General features: G+C 35.1%; 1 protein-coding gene across 5 annotated transcripts in view; it reads left to right on the forward strand.

Annotated features, from left to right (window-relative positions):
• The window catches only part of NRG3 (neuregulin 3), a gene marked incomplete at both ends in the record, with an annotated part of 1,044,303 nt that overhangs the window by 427,904 nt on the left and 599,403 nt on the right, over positions 1-16,996 (forward strand). For all 5 annotated transcript variants that reach the window (XM_081268118.1, XM_081268121.1, XM_081268119.1 and 2 more), the window contains one exon: positions 6,168-6,297. In XM_081268118.1, the coding sequence (XP_081124244.1) occupies positions 6,168-6,297 (130 nt within the window). The remainder of the gene's footprint in view (positions 1-6,167; positions 6,298-16,996) is intronic.

Here is a 16,996-nt window from a genome sequence, read left to right on the forward strand (position 1 = left end):
ATATATCCCTCTTCAGTATGCATTCTCTAGTTCCAAAATAAACTCATTCCTGTTGAACAAACTACGCCCTGCACAGGTTTATTTAAGATGAAACCATTTTTAAAAGCAGTATTTCCAGCTGAAAGATGGCAGGAATATCATACAAACTTAACAAGGGCCCCCTCTACATTTGTAGCAAGAATTGATGGCTCTGGGGGTATAGCAAGAGCTGTCAGTCCTCACAGCAGTCTCACGACTCAATTGAACTCTCAAATTTCTTTCTCAATGGTCCCATTTCTCTCTTGCCAGGGAGTGAACAATTGTCTAATCTCTGGTACTGTCTTTAGCCCCTGCCAGCTAAGAAATTTTTTTTCTCTCTCTCTCTTTAAAATGCCACTAGGTTTTTATTCCAGTTTTCCTTGACCATTAAATATTTTGTAAGTCAAACTAATGCTCCAGGGGTGCCTGAAGAATAGTAATTTCAATAAGAAATTCTAATATATTGCATCCCATTTCATTTACACTGTTGCCTCAGAAGAGGGTGCTGGAGTCTGTGAACATATTTAAATGTCTTCAGAGCTGCAAAGGTATTTCACAAGTCCTAAAAGCTTTTAAATGACATGACCAGATTCTGAACTTTTCTTAGAAAATTGTCACATCATTAACTCAGTGGGAAAAAAGAAAACTCTGAGGAATCTGACATTTATGAGCCAGGAGTGTAAAAATTTATTTAGGGTCTTCTCTGTGCCTTAGCATTTTTCTTCCTCAGGTGATCTTCCTCTTCTTTGCCAATTGAATCACATATATTCAAGATCTGGCTTCAATGCCAATCCTTTGGGATGCCTTCCTAGATAACTATAGTCCAAATTAAGTTCTTCTTTTCTTTGTCTATCTACTGCAATTATTATCTGTAATAGCCAATTTAGCACTCTTGTTCCTCCAACAAAATATGGATTCCCACAGTGTTCAGCTTTGTGTTGGAGACTTAGAGAACCTGCAGAAGTAATATTCAGGTTCAACTCAGTACTTAAGGGGAAAACCAGTCATCGTTGTATTCATTAGTAAATTAACTCCCATTGCAAAATCTGCAGGGATTTCTGTCTTCCAGCCTCACATTTCTTTTCCATTTTGCCTTTAATGAATTAACCACCACCATGTCCCACTGTGCGTTTAATTACTGTACTGATTGCTTACTATGTATGCTACATGGTGTGGAAAGAATACAGAAGTTAAAAACAAAGTACTCTCCCTGACCTCCCTGGAAAGAGAGACCAAAACCCATTAAAAAATAAAGAAGAATACACATTAAACTGCACATAATAAGTGCCAGATGAGTGATTCAGATAATTGCATAGCTCAAGTGGCCCCAAGTGATGGGGCACTATACCTCAACCAGTGGACTGACTTCTTTCTTAGAGCTAAGCCCTTGACTGCTGATCATGGGGCTTGGAAGGCTCTTCCTTAGCACCATCTCTGCTCATCTTAATCTTCACAATCCTCTATCCTGCATGCCCCTCTCTTTAAAAAACACTTCCTAATTTTTTGTTTGTTTTCTCTCATCCTCCATGCTGTGGAGCTTATCTTTCTATCTATATAAAATCTGCATAAATTGCTTTTGAAACACTTCTCACATCCTAACTTCTAAACATTTATTCATGTTCTTCCATTTTTTTAAATAGAGATTTCTTTTATGATGTAACAAAAATATTGCATACTTTGCACCACAAACATTTAGAAAATGACTCTGAATAAACAGATTATTCTTCTATAAGCATCTATTGTGTTCACCTTCCTGTCAGGCCATGTATAAGACCATGGGAGATGTGGAGGCCTGCTGTCCTCCACAAACACTCATGATCCAATCAGATGGGATATCCACATAGAGGTACAGGTGGAAAGAGTGATGTCTAATGAAGCATTCTCTAGAGTAAGGAAGCATAAAGAAGAGCCTTGAAAGACAAATGGGGATACATGGCAATATTGACTCACCTAGACCTTCATTCATACAGTTTTTGAAGGCCATTAATAGCTATAATAAATTTACCAAATTATATGTATAGAATAGATATTTGATGGGGCTAGAGTTGTGGCTCAGTTGTAGAGAATTTGCCTAGCATGTATGGGGCATTGGGTTTGATTTTCAGTACCACATATGAATGAAATAATAAAGAATAAACATCTAAAATATTTTAAAAACATAATACAATAGGTGTTTGATTAAGTATATGACAAAATGGTACCATGTACTCTATACCCAGCTTAATTTATTAGATTATCTTATAGGGTACAGTTTTTAAAAATAAAAACAGGTTTCAGAATGTTAGACACATTCATAGGTGAGAGCTCTATATCTGATTACTAAGATACCCCAAGGTTGTTCACAGCTACAACTTAGAGTTAGATCTTATTTGTTATTTCATTCCTACAAATTTTCTATGTTTACCCTTCTAAACAAAATACTCAGCTGAATGTATTAGAGCCTGTTATATTACCTTAGGGGAGGAGAGAAGAATTGCACCTTATATTTAATATTTGTCTTATTTCTTTATTTCAATTTGTGCTATTTAATTTTTGTAGTATCTTTTATGTTAAAGAATTAAGTGTGTGTGTGTGTGTGTGTGTGTGTGTGTGTAAATATCTGAGGGTATCAATTATATAAGTATTGGAAGGCATCACCCAACATCATCACTGTCTCTTTGTTAGACTATGTGTGGTGATAATAGATGGTCTGGCCAAGAGTGATTTGGATATAATATGCTTATTATTTACTTAACAAAAGTCTTAACAGAATAGTGACTTCATTTTCTGTTTCTATCCATAGCATTGACATGACTTTCAAGAGCAAATTATCATGTCATGATGAATGTACCTTACCCTACCCAAAGTCTCTGTGATTTTTGGCACTCTATGTTGAAATGCTTAGGCAAACTCTTTTAAGATTTCAAATTTATTGATATTTGTATTTTACTGACTATAAGAAGCACAAACACAACATATTTTCACTTTTATAACATTAAGCTATTCAAAGGGGTAATACTGATGTTTTCTTTGAAACCACTTAAGGCATTATAAGAGATAAGTATGTGTGTTTTAATTAATTTCATAATCCTCTGAGCTATGGAAATAGAAAATCTGAGAACACGCTAAGCTGCATATCTCTGTGCTCTCCCACCCAGGACTGGCAGAGACATTTGTGCAGGTCTCTGATCCTCTGTAACATTCCAATAACTGGCAACTTGATAGGCGGTAACCACAGTAGACATCCCTTGTGTCAGATGGAAATAATTGATTGTAATTGCTTTGCCATTGTATTGCCTTTGGAGTCTGTAGCTTGTTAAAACCACTGATTATAAAATAAGGATCTCACTTTTTATGCTGTAGGTTATGTTAATGAAAAGCTGTTCTTAAAGGAATGATCAGTGAATATCAATAAATAGATAATAAGAAATTAAAGGAAAAGTTAACTAACTGATCATGAGTTAATGTACTTCAGCAGTCAGAGTAGCAGTGAACTGTGTGGCATTTCATATTGAATATCTTGGTTGGATCTCTTGAATATTAAATATTTCCCAGAGAAAGAGAGATTGATTCTGTGTGGCTGTTTATCACACACTGCCTTGAATAACAGATCTTCACTGTACAGACAATCTCTTAGAAAATGGAAAATGTGTCTGTTTGCAGAGTCTTTGTTTCAAAGTATTAACAATCAGATATTTTACACTGAAAAAAAAAGTTTCCATTGTAACACCAAGAAGGAGGATACCAAAAAGTCAATTTGTTTTTTCAATGCTCACAATAAGTGAGGAATATGAGAGTTATATAAATAATCTTAAGGTATTGTTTTTGAAATATTCATTAACATTATACATCTACCAAAACAATAGCATAATTGTAAAGTTGTATCTAATGTTTTGCTTGAAGAGATACAATAACTATTGATAGAGTTGTAATGAGATCTTAAATGACCCCATCTTTCATTCATACCATTTAAATGGTTGGTAATATTAGGAGGACAGATTTATTGAAAATAATTTTACTGAGCAACAATTCTGATTAGATTTCAACTCCTTTCCTAAAGGAGTTCATAGACTAAAAGGATGGGTATGGATAAACTTAGGAACAAACTATTATGGCATTAAATGAATAATGGGAAGCAGGGTTGGGGGAGGCACAGGACAGGAGTAGATCATTCAAGTTCTGAAGGATTTCAGGGTCTCTCCCAGAAAAAAAAAAAAATAAGTGGATGAGAAAGAAGTTTGATTGAACAAGAGCAGTGTGACAGAACCTGGCATTTGAGGGTAATACAATAATAGTTGAAAATTAAGTTGTATGTTTGGTATGTTTGGAGTGCAAGAAGTGACCATCGAGATGTCTATCATCCCATTGGCTCTGGGAGGGGAGTGGTGCTGAGGCAGGAGGATTGCAAGTTCAAAACCGGCCTCACCAATTTATCGAGGTCCTAAGCCACTCAACAAGACCCTGTTTCTAAATAAAATATAAAAAAGCTGAAGGGGAAGCTGGGGATGTTGCTCAGTGGTTAAGGCCCCTGGGTTTAATCCCCAGTACTCCTCTAATGCTATTAAAAAGAGAGCAGATAGGCAAAATTACATTAAAAGAAATTAAATTAAAATTAAAAGAAAGCCCATCTTTCTTTGTTTTATTAAGTTATCCTCATGACAGTAACCACTGAGGAATATTTATTTCCTTAAAAAATATATTTATTTATGTATTTATTGATTGTGGTGCTGGGGATTGAACACAGGGCTTCACACATGCCAAGTTTCCATTCTGCCACTGTATATATCTCAGCCCCACTGAGGACTTCTAGATGTGGGAGAGACATGAGCAGGTTTCCTTTTAAGATGATTGGTTTCCCATCAGTCTGCATGAAAAGCAGGGAAGAAGCTCATTGTGACCTGCAGTTAGTGAGCTGATTTCGTATGCCATGCTGGTGAACATTATTAGCAATCTAGATCTATAAAAAGGAAATTTAAAAAGCTTATGTTGAATAATTTATTCATCTTTGACTTTTTAAATACATATATTTTCTCTTGACTGTTAAAGTGGAATTGGTGTTAATACTTCATATGCTGAAAATTCTATAGAAAAATGTCTACATATGGTGATAGAATCTGTATCCTATAGATAGTACATATTTATGGTTAGTTTCATATTTGGAAAGCAGATATAGATGTATAGCTTAATTTAAAAATGTAACTGATTATGATTTCAAAAATACATGTTTAAGAGAATGCTAAAAAATGACAATAATTTGGTCCTGTTAAATATTTACCAGAAACATTCTTCACATGTGATTATCTGTTTCAGAATTTGGAACATTTGCATTTTAATTACATAATAAAAGGAGAAAGTGAAAGAATAATTGGCTTAGCTATTAGCCAATTGTAGCTGTAGCTAAAAGAACTCAAAAACTGACATGAGTTTTCTACAGAACAATCACAAAATACACTGATCAGATGTTTAATGATATTTGGCAACAATAAAGCAAAAAAAAAGATGTTATTTCAATACTTCATACAACACATTTGCTGAAAGTAGATTTGGGTGTTTGGCTCAGGATCAATCAACTTTTACTGTTAATGTGTCCTCAAATGAGACTTCTCTAGAGTAACTCCAATTATTAAAACCCAGTGAAGAAATACAGTGGTCCCTCGTCAAATTCAGGGTATTGGCTCAGGAGACTCAATGGATTGGTGTCCAGATGGATGTGCATGCCTCTTGAGTAACATGGAGTAGAGTTTGCATAACCTATGCATGCCCCTTTATATACTTTAAATCATCTCTGGATTTTTTTATGATACCAAGTACAATGTAAATGGTATATAAATAGATGTTACATTGTATTGTTTATGTGATGCAACAAGATAAAAAGAAGTGTAGATATGTTCAGTACAGATACAGCTCTTATCTTTCTGAATTTTTTCCATCTGTAGTTGGTTGAATCCCAGGATGTGGACTTGCGGATACAGAGGGCTGATGAGGACAACTGAATACAGTGGGTTAACTAGCTGTGTTGCTCAGTACTGTTTAGTGTCAATCCTGTTTGTCTCAAATCCCTGCCATTGTACCCTATACACAGGCCTGGATGCACACATCTGGGCCAGTGACAGGAGCAGTTGTTGTTGGAATGCATGCTGACAGTATTCCCTCTGTGCTCTCCTTGACAGATACAACGACATATTCCACTGAGAGATCCGAGCACTTCAAACCCTGCCGAGACAAGGACCTTGCATACTGTCTCAATGATGGCGAGTGCTTTGTGATCGAAACCCTGACAGGATCTCATAAACATTGTCGGTAAGCCACTGCGGGGCCGCTGGTTTCAAGGGCTGGCTCTTAGAAAGGATGGACAGAGGTGGAGGATGATGGTGATCTTGGGAATATACAATATCCAGGATGTATAGAGCCCTGCCATTTGAATGGAAATATTGAGAGTCTTAATATGGAAAGGCAAAGGAGATATCTCCTTAACATTCAAGGAAGAAACAAGGGAGAGTAGATGAGGTTTAAGCTTTAGCTAACCAAATCAAGGAACACTTAGTTTTATATCTGCCAATTTAAAGGAAATAATTTCTTTAGAAGCCTATATTTCTGGCATGGGATTTAAGTTTGTCTCCTTGTACTCAAAAATAATCCTTTCTTGCAAATTTAAGGACCATGGCAAGAAAATAAAACACTTCCTCTTAGGTCTAGAGTCTTGGTGTTTCATGTGAAACGAACCCCATAGAATGTAACTGTGTCCAGAGAGAACTGCATTTTATTTTGATTCTGCTGTCCTTGATTAATTCCAGTTCTTTTTTTTTTTAACACCTCTGATGATGAAACAATCTCCAGCAAGATGTTGTAAATGAAATCACAGTCCTGTTATGGTCTAGTAGACAACTACTTAAGGAAAATTCCCAGCAGAGATCAGAAAGGTGTTTAATTGGTTTTTAGAGACATAAGGTTATATAATAGCTAAAAATAAAAACAAGTGGAGATAAACAGTTCTCTTGTAGAGACACTGCAGCTTTAAGGCTCAATAGAAGAATCAAATTAACATGCAAAAAAAATTTCCCACGGAGCTTTTATTTCTGACACTACCCTGGTAATTTGTTTTTCCTTGCAATTGTGTATGCTTCAGTGATCACATATATCCACACCCCTTTTCTTCTCTTTATTTACTCTTCTCATATGACACAGTTATTAAATTAATTATTCTGAACCGTGAAGCATGGAAAATTATGACTTTCCCCCCCTCTTTGTTGCTATTATAAAACTTTATTCCCATGTTGTTTTATTAAGATTGTACAGAGAAATGCATCTTACAGTTATAGATTAAGAATGTGACAGCAAAACCTATGTGAGTCCAAGAGCCAGGTGCAGTCCACAGGGAGGACATGTGGCCACAGGGGGCAGCCACACAGGTCTGGAAGAACTGATAAATGATAGTTGCATATCTCAGTAGAAGTTTTCATATGTCTCCAGGCATGGTGGTATATGCCTGTAATCTCAGTGACTGAAAAGGCTGAGACAGGGGAATTGTAAGTTCAAGACCAGCCTCAGCAAATTGGCAAGGCTCTAAGCTATTTAGCAAGGCCCTGTTTCAAAATTCTAAATAAATAAATAAATAAGTATAACAAGGCTGGGAATGTAGCTCATTGGTTAAGCTCTGCCTGTGGTTCAATACCTGGTATAAAAAAAAAAAAAAGCTTACCATATGTTCTGTATTGGGTCAAATGGTACTGAGGTCTTTATTTCCTTGTTTTTGACATGTGGCTTTCTCTTGACTTTAGCAATGCCATTAAGTTTATTCCATTTGCAAATCCTTCACCCCATTCCTATTCATTGTGAACTTGAGTTTGGGATGAAGCTGCCTGGGAACTAGTCCTCCCCACATGTCTCTTCTCTTGCCACATGTATTATATCCAACAGGGTACTGGTAGGGAGCACACAGTGATCTAAGCACCTCAAAGAGAAATGAATGTGGTACCTTTTCAAAGCCTGATGTCGATCCAAGGTCTTTCAGACACTCAGCTACCTGTTAATCTTACCTTAGTCAATCAAGTGTGATCAACACATGGAAGGGGGTGCTATCCTGTGGTTAGGACTAGTGACCCAGAGGTTCATGTGTTGGAAGTTTGGTTCCTTGTCTGTTGATGTTGAGGTGTTGGAACCTTTATGAGGTGAAGCCCTGTGGAAGGTAAGTAGGTCATGGAGGCTCTAACTGAATGCATTAATGCATTAATGCTGACTTGAAAGTGTGGGACAGGTCTCCTTCGAGTGGTTTGGTTACCTCAAGATCAGGCTGTTATAAAAAGAACAGCCTTGCCATCTCCACTGTCTCTAGCTTCTTTGTTCACACATGCGCCCTTCCACATGCAGCTGGTTCCTTCCTGCTTCTCTGCCATAGTGTCATGCAGTCTGGGACCCTCATTGGGATGCTGTCACTGGGATATTTGGACCTTCTAGTCACCGGAAGTGTGACTCAAATTAACCTTTGTTTTATAAGTTACCCATAAACTCGGATATTTTTTTAAAAATATTTATTTTTTAGGTGTAGATGGACACAACACAATGCCTTTATTTTTATGTGGTGCTGAGGATCAAACCTGAGTCCCTCCCGTGCTAAGCGAGCGCTCTACCGCTGAGCCACAATCCCAGCCCAAAAACTTGGATATTTTGTTAAAGCAATGCAAAATGGACTAAGGCAGTGGGTAGTAGTCACTTAAACTTGGACTTCTAATCTGTTGAAGGAAGGGTGATCCATTAGAAGTGTCAGCTAATGTAGTAATTTTCTTTAGTGATGTTTTACTACAGGGAAGAATCAAATCAGGTCCTACCATAATGTGCAGGCCGATAATATTCATCTTTTTCAAAGATGAGTATGAAGACAGGAACAAAATAATTGTTTTTTTTCCCAACATATGGCTTTTCTAATTCTTAAGTTGATGGCTGTATTAATTTCCTAGGGCTGCTATAACCAACTATGACAGACTATGTAGCTGAACACCAGAAATTTCTTTTCTCACAGTTCTGGAGACTAGAAGTCTATGATGATGGAGTCAGCAGGGTTGGTTTCTCCTGAACTTTTCTTCTCTGCTTATAGATGGCCATCATCTACCTGTGTCTTCTTGTTTGTCCTCTGTAGATTTGTGTGTTCAAATTTGCTCCTCTTGTATAGGCACCAGTTAGATTGGCTGAGAGCCAAAACTAATGAACTTATATTGATATAATTACTTCAGAATAGATCTTTTCTCCAAATATTATCACATTTTTCAGTATTGATTATTAGTACTTTAATATATAGATTTTTTGAGACATAATTCAGTCCATGATAATACATCTTGCTTTTGTGTATATGCATGTGCATGTGTAATTTTTGTAACACATACATACAAGCAGAGATATATCTGTGGTTTAGCTGAAGTGATGTACATGTATAATAATTCTCATCTTCTGTCTTCATATTTCTTGCATATTTCAGTTTAGACAACTTGTTATTTAACATACAGTGACAACACAGCTAATCGTGACAAAAGACAAGGTAAGACAGGGTTGGAACTCAAGTAGGTTAATAGATGCCCATAAATCTCCTACTAGTGTTGTATGAATAAATCACACATCACATGTACCCACTATTCATTTCTCAGGCTTTGCTGTGAATAAAAGACACGCATTTGTTCCTACATCAGCCACTTCTAAAAATCCCTGCACAGTTATTAATGTGGCATTTTGTATAGCACTCTATTTAAGTAGTATGTTTCATTCATTCTTCTCCCCTTTGAGAAATGTTTATTTAGGACCTCCTATCACCAAGAGAATGTTGAATAAATACATACAGAAATGAGTTTAAGAATTAAGTAGCAATGCAGTTCATAACGTGTTTCCAGGAGTGAAATACTTCATCATTAGGAAATAACAAAAAGAAAGCAAAGTGCTTTATGATAACTGGCATGCTTACGGTGGCATCTTTATGACATATTAGTTACTAGCTTATGTTTCAAGCAAAATAAGACACCATTTAGTATATCAGAGTGGCAATACAATGGCTTGCACATGTATCTAATGTATAGTTTATTTTTTACATGTCACAAAGATTATAAATGAAAATCTGAGAAATTAACATGATGTCTTCTTAATTAAAAATGCATTCCTATGATAAATTGTAAAGCAAATTAAAAAATTGTATTTCCACGATCAGAAAAGAGACCTTGCTCTGACACATTCTTTTCTCATTTCCCATGAGGAATAGTGGCAAAGCTTCCAAACTATCTATAATAGAAATCCTGAAAGTACATGTTGAAAAAAAGACAGTGTTAATTTCAGAAAAAAATCAGTGAGAAGGGGGTAAGATTTCTTTTGTTATTGTCTCATTCTGTGTGCACTTTCAATTTTTTCAAAAAATCACTTATATTATTAATAAATAAAACTATAAAGCAAATGAATAAAAATTTAAAATGAATTCTAAGATCATAGCCAGACACAGGGGCACATGCCTGTAATTCCAGTGGCTCTGGAGGCTGAGGCAGGAGGATCACTGCTCAAAGCCAGCCTCAGCAACTCAGTGAGGCCCTAAGCAACTTATTGAGATCCTGTCTCTAAATAAAATACAACAACAACAACAAAAAAAAATGGCTGGGGATGTGGTTCAGTGATAAAGCACCCCTGGATTCAGTCTCAAGTACAAAAATAAATAAATAAATAAATAGAACAATAAGTAAAGAAACATGGAAAATTGGAAATTTGTTTTTCTGAATCAAAATATATTATGAAGTCATGTATGTCCACATTGCAACTAATAAAAACAAATCCTGGAACTCAGTGAGTCTTAATATAGAACAAGGATGGATTCATGAGCCAGAGGTAAAATGAGGAAATGAGGGACTGACTGTTCAATCAGGCTGCCTATCAGATAATCCAAACCCCAAGCATACTTTGATCTGTCTCTCTACACAAGAGTTGTTCTCAATGGAGTCAGAAGGTATTGCAGTAAATGAATAAAGCCTAAGGAAAATAAAAGATAAAGTGACATGTTTATTTATGTCAGCATTGAAAGCAATTTGTGAGTAAAAAAAAGAAGTAATGGAAGGAAAAATTAAGCAGCATTGACAGGACATTGTTTTTTCATCTGAACATTTCATACAACATTACATTTTGTTCTGTTTACATTATGTCAGAAACAAAATTATAAGTTAACCTATGAGAAGAATGAAGAACCAATGTGGCAAAGAATTAATATCCAGAAATCACATAGAATACTGAGGGTGACACAAAAATAAAATCTGAATAGGGAAGTGGCAGAAGGGAAGAATATATTCTTTACCTAAAAAGGAATACAGGTGACCTGTAATATGAAAGATGCATAACATCACAAAGGAATGCAAATGAGGCTTTGGGGGTTTGGGTTTTGGGGGGTTTGCAGGATTTTTTGCATAGGATATATTTATTGATTTTAAGTGAATTCCCATTTTGCTGAGGGTGCAGTGAAACCTCTCATTCTACTTGCAGGAGTATGCCTTGTTAAGCACTTTCTGAAGGCACTGTTTCCCTATGTGTGAAAGTCTTTATATTGTTTCTAAGAAGCTAGCCTACAGAAATGTATGTGAATTTATTTGGAGGGATGTTCACTGTAGGTATATTTGTAATAGAACACACAAATTCTGAATTTAAGTGTCCATATAAATTAGGATATATATATATATATATATATATATATATATATATATATATATATATATATATACATGCATACATATTGAGTTATCAAAAATTTTAAGAACAATAACATGCTCATTATATCATATTACATATGAAAAGCAGGATATAAACCTATAAAGTTGAACATACAATAGAGCCCTAATTCTGAAAGGGAACTAAATAAAAAGGTTAATAGTGTTTGTAACCACTTTCTTCTTTGAATGTTATTAATTTTATAAGACCTTTACAAATACAATTCATTTATGTAACACCTGGCTAAAACACTTGACTCCTGCTTTGAGTCTTCTCGTTAAGAAAGATAGTGTTCTTGTCTCTATTAAATCAAGGTTGTTATAATTCATTATTATTAGACTGATGAAAGAACCTTCAATTAAGTGCTTTCATATTAAACTATTCCATATTAAATTAATTTTCCTATTAAGCTATTTGAATGCATCTACTCATTCTTATTAATAGATTAATAAGAATGGTGCTCTGTATAATACTTTCTATATTGAAGTCATGTTTTGAAAACTGAAAAAATATATTTAGTAACAAATTATTATGGGTGGAGAAGGAAACCACATCACTAGAAACATCTTGAATCAAAACATCTGAACAAAACCTAGATATGCTATGATCAATTTATTGTCAAGCCATTGCTAGAAATTTTATAAACTTGAGAAATAGTGCTATCTATATTTCACTAGAATGAAAGAGGTAGACACTGTAACTGAAAAGATAGTTAGGCATTTGGATGGATGGGCCAGATTCGAGCTAAAATGATGTGTCTCTTCTGAATTGAAGCTCATTAAATGTTTCACCAACCTTTCTGCAAAAATGGATTTTTCAAAACTTTGGAAATGATACCATTTGAACTGAATTTGACCTGTAGTGATCATTTTGGAAATCTATCAAGCAATTTACTTGAAGAGGCTTGAATCACTTGAAATATGGAACTGCTTGAAAGAAGAAGGAGTCCAGTAGTATCCATTGCCCAAGGGGATAGTTTGGGAAAAAGGAATGATGGACTTACATAGCAACGTGAGAAAATGCTAGTGGAAGTTGTAGAGGGCAGGCAGCAAGCAAAATGGGGAGGGGAAGCCGGCAAGGAGTTGCTGCTCCATGCTATGTTTATTTCTCTCTGAGTACGTTTTGAAATAAAAGCTTCCATCTTCAAGAGAATTGATTGAGAGCAGTGTGATAATATCTCCATGGTATAGTATATGAAATTGCAGGACCATCCCAGTTAGTGCTTTGCTTTTTCACTTTGGAAGTCCATTAGCTCTTCCACCCAGCAAGGATATTCTTTATCAAATGGTTCCCCAGTAATAAGTGCTCTGAGAGCAGCAGCTCAGGATTCCATGAGGGCTGAGGCAGGTTGGGAGGAAAATGGAGTTTTGGAGCACATCCCTGAACTCCATCAACAGGAAGGGGTGGAGGCTGGGATGCCTAGAAATCCAGGCTTAATGGTAAAGACCTTACAGAATGGGGTTAATCATGAGGTGCAGAGCCTTGGAAGAATTTTCAGGTTCATCAAAGGCTCAGAAGCATGTCTACCATGGCTTAAATATAATTTGAGTAATTTGCAGTATCCCTGTTTATAACAGGTGGACTAATGATTGCTCTTTTTTAAATAATTTTTTTCTGTTTTTTATTGGTTGTTCACAACATTACAAAGCTCTTGACATATCATATTTCATACATTAGATTGAAGTGGGTTATGAACCCCCAATTTTACCCCAAATGCAGATTGCAGAATCACGTCGGTTACACATCCACAATTTTACATAATGCCCTATTAGTAATTGTTGTATTCTGCTACCTTTCCTATCCCCTACTATCCCCCCTCCCCTTGACAAGAAGAAATGAACGAAGTGTAATAATTCTTCTGTGTGAATGTAGTTTGTCACGATAGTCTAACAAATCGAACAAACAAAACCACACAATGCATGTCATTTTGTAATTCCATGACTACCTATGAGTGATTTACCTTTTACTTTAACTCCTTTGTATAGATCTCAAACTGGTATGTTTAAAGGTTATCTAAATGCCATGTAAAATACAAGAAAAACATATCTAAGAGAGTAAGAACACAAACCATTTAGCTATTGGGGCTGAGACTGGATCTTCTTTGAATGTTTTCTGAGTTATATGGCAACTCTAGCTGAAGAAATAGTATTTTGAAGTCATCATTAGGACTTGAGTTTGTTGTTGTTGTGAAAGAATTGACCAAAAAATGTTATTTTTAGAAGATAGAGTCTCTGTGTTAGTTGGAGTGGGAGGTTGGGGACCAGGAGCAAATGTAGGCATTCAATACCTAGAGAACTGAGTTTAAAGTTCTGCTCAAATTTCCACTGGCTGTGTGCTATTTCTTCAAGTCATTCCATTAAAATCATCAGTTCTTTATTTAAAAAATAAAATTAAAATACATGTTAATATCTACCCCAAAAGGTAGATGAAGGAATGAAATGCAATTACACATAGAAAAACACAGATACATATTACATATATGTATAATGATATATAAAGATATTATGTCTCTGTATGTGTATATATATATGTAATATTGCATAAATATACATATATATGCATACATATCCATGCATGTATGTATATGTAGCTATCTCATATTATACCACTTTCCTCTTCCTCCCTTAGGCTCACACTGAAACCTTTGAGCAAAAGCATCTTTGCAGAAATCTATGAAATACATTAAAAAGATGTCATCTGCCTTATTTAATTGGAAAAAAGGAATGATGGACTTAAATAGCAATGTGAGAAAATGCTAGTGGAAGTTGTAGATGGTTTAGGTTTAAAAGAGAGGAGAGAGCATGACAAAGCTTCTTGTGTGTATTCTGAAGGCTTAGAATTCCTACAGACAAATTGCCAATATTCTATTAGTTCTTCCATTCTGTTACCATTTCTTGACTTTCCCAAATTTTTTCTTCTTACTGAATTTCTGTAACATTAAGAAAAAAATGATTTTTTTCTTTCATACTTAGTCAATGTAACTTGCCATAATTGTATTATTAACTTAAATGGATGTTGATTTTGCAATTATTTGAAACAATAAAATGGCCTGTTGGCTTATTTTTGGAGAAAAATTATACTCTATGGCAAAAAAATATACACATTGAAAAATAATGATTTCACTTATGGAAAACATATGATTCAATAAAACAAATTATTTTCTTTCTGCTTCATTCTTTTTCAAAACAGTTTTCTCAAAGTTTTGATATTTGTACATTAGTGTTTATAATACATAGACTCTATAATCTTTAATGCCATGAATAATCAAATTTATAAGTCCTTGCAGAAAATAATGACAGAGAAGACTTGTCGAATGTAGAATGTGCTAACATTGAATATCTAGAACATAATAAGTGAGTAATTTTGATTTTATTGAGGAAAAGCAGATCATTGGCCATACATTGCTTTGGTTAATTACCTTTTAGTAGCTTTTCTTTATAAAGCTTGTTTTGAGGTAAGTATTCAGCCTCATGTAGCACACATGCATGCAAACACATGCACACAATTTTTTTTAGCTATTGTGATGACTTTTCAACTCTAAAATGGGGGTGATGATGATTTTTTTCCTAACAGTATCATTGAAATTTTATATATGTGGTTGCCAACAGAGAATTAGGAAATGCCACATAAATACAACATATGATAACTAAGTAATGTCCAAAATAACCTAATTGATTTTTTAGTCTGCCCTAACCCCTTATAATGATATTGGTGTTAATGAAAGCACCATGTAAATCATTGATTGGCGTTTCATTACAGCCAATAGACACTAGGATTTAACTATCGCATCTGACACTGTCAAATTTTCTTTTATGGCATTCTGATGATTTCAGGAAGATCTGCTATTTAACAGTGAATTTAAAAGAGTTATTAATTTGAAATATATATATATATATATATATATATATATATATATATATATATATTTGTTTATTTGTTTCCTTGAAGATACTTTCTATAAAATGCTACATCTTTTGTTCTTTTGATTTTCCTAATGATTCCCAGTTGACTGGCTGGTTGGATTCAGTATTCTACCACTAACTATCAGACTGACAAATTATATCTATTCTCTGTGTCTCAAGTTTTTAACCTGTTAAGTAATTTAAGTAATAATACTGCTTCATAGAATCATTGTGTGGGGTAAGTATAGTACAAGTGCTTGGTGTAGAATGAGTCCTGTACATTCCAAGTAAGTATGGTGAAATAGATTAAGTTATATGTTTTGTTATTTTATCTGAACAGCCTTGTTTACAGTTCTGTTGACTTCCATCAGGGCTTCTTGATGGATGCTCAGAGGCTTGTTCAGTGAGTTCAGCTTAGATTCACAGATGGGAATTCAAGAAAATCAACAGTGGTAAATTATTTTAAAGCACAGCAATACCAAAGCATGCACAAGAACACTTCTCAGAATCAAGGGTCATTGTGATTATTCAATAGTAAACTTGGAAGAAAGGCAGAGGAGACACTTTTTATGAAGGGGATTCTCCCTTTTGACCATTCCTATAGAACAGAGTGTGAAGAAAACTCTACTCATTATCCAACCTACTGTTGAGGCCATTCTGGTGAGGACCCTTCAAACACATTTCTCCAGGCTTCCTGGATCTGCCTTCATAAGCACTTGTACTATACACTTGTACCCACTCCCTGCCTGGGTCCTGCCAATCCTTCTAGGGTTCTAATAGTTCGAAAGCTGAGACAAAAAGATGCAGCAGCTTATGTCCCCGGTAAAATAATACAGGTTTTGTGGATTCTACCAAATATGTTCTAAAAATTAAGGACATATCCATAAATATTGTTTTCTATAAAGATGATCTCTTGATACAGTTGTGAACATTGACTAATGGCACCAAGCTCCTCGGGCAAACATTACAATAAAATCTTTTCAAAATAGCATAATGATGAATCAGATATTCCTTAGAATCTCCCAGAGTGATGAGGAAATTGGTGGTGTCTTCTGGGGTCTTCCTGTTCCTCATGCTCTTGAAAAGACTTGCTCCAGACTGAGTTTCAAAGCATTAGGCAGCAATTTACCTTCCTGATCATGTTAATTTTTTTTCCCAATTCACTTGGGTCTGAGCATGATTTTTAAAAGTAAAAGATGATGTATGGAACATATCAGAATTTTTATGCATATACCACAATATATTTGTGTATCTTTGTGCAATGAGCAGACAGGCTGCGATCCCAGGGTTTACAGGCTAAATCTCTCCAAGAACTTATGTCCTCAAAATCCTCTGGTCCAGAAATCCTAAAATCCAAGCTGCTTAAAAATAAGACATTTAAA

The sequence above is a fragment of the Spermophilus citellus genome, assembly GCF_964194105.1.
Source record: "Spermophilus citellus genome assembly, chromosome: 15".
In the NCBI taxonomy this organism is placed as follows: Eukaryota; Metazoa; Chordata; class Mammalia; order Rodentia; family Sciuridae; genus Spermophilus; species Spermophilus citellus.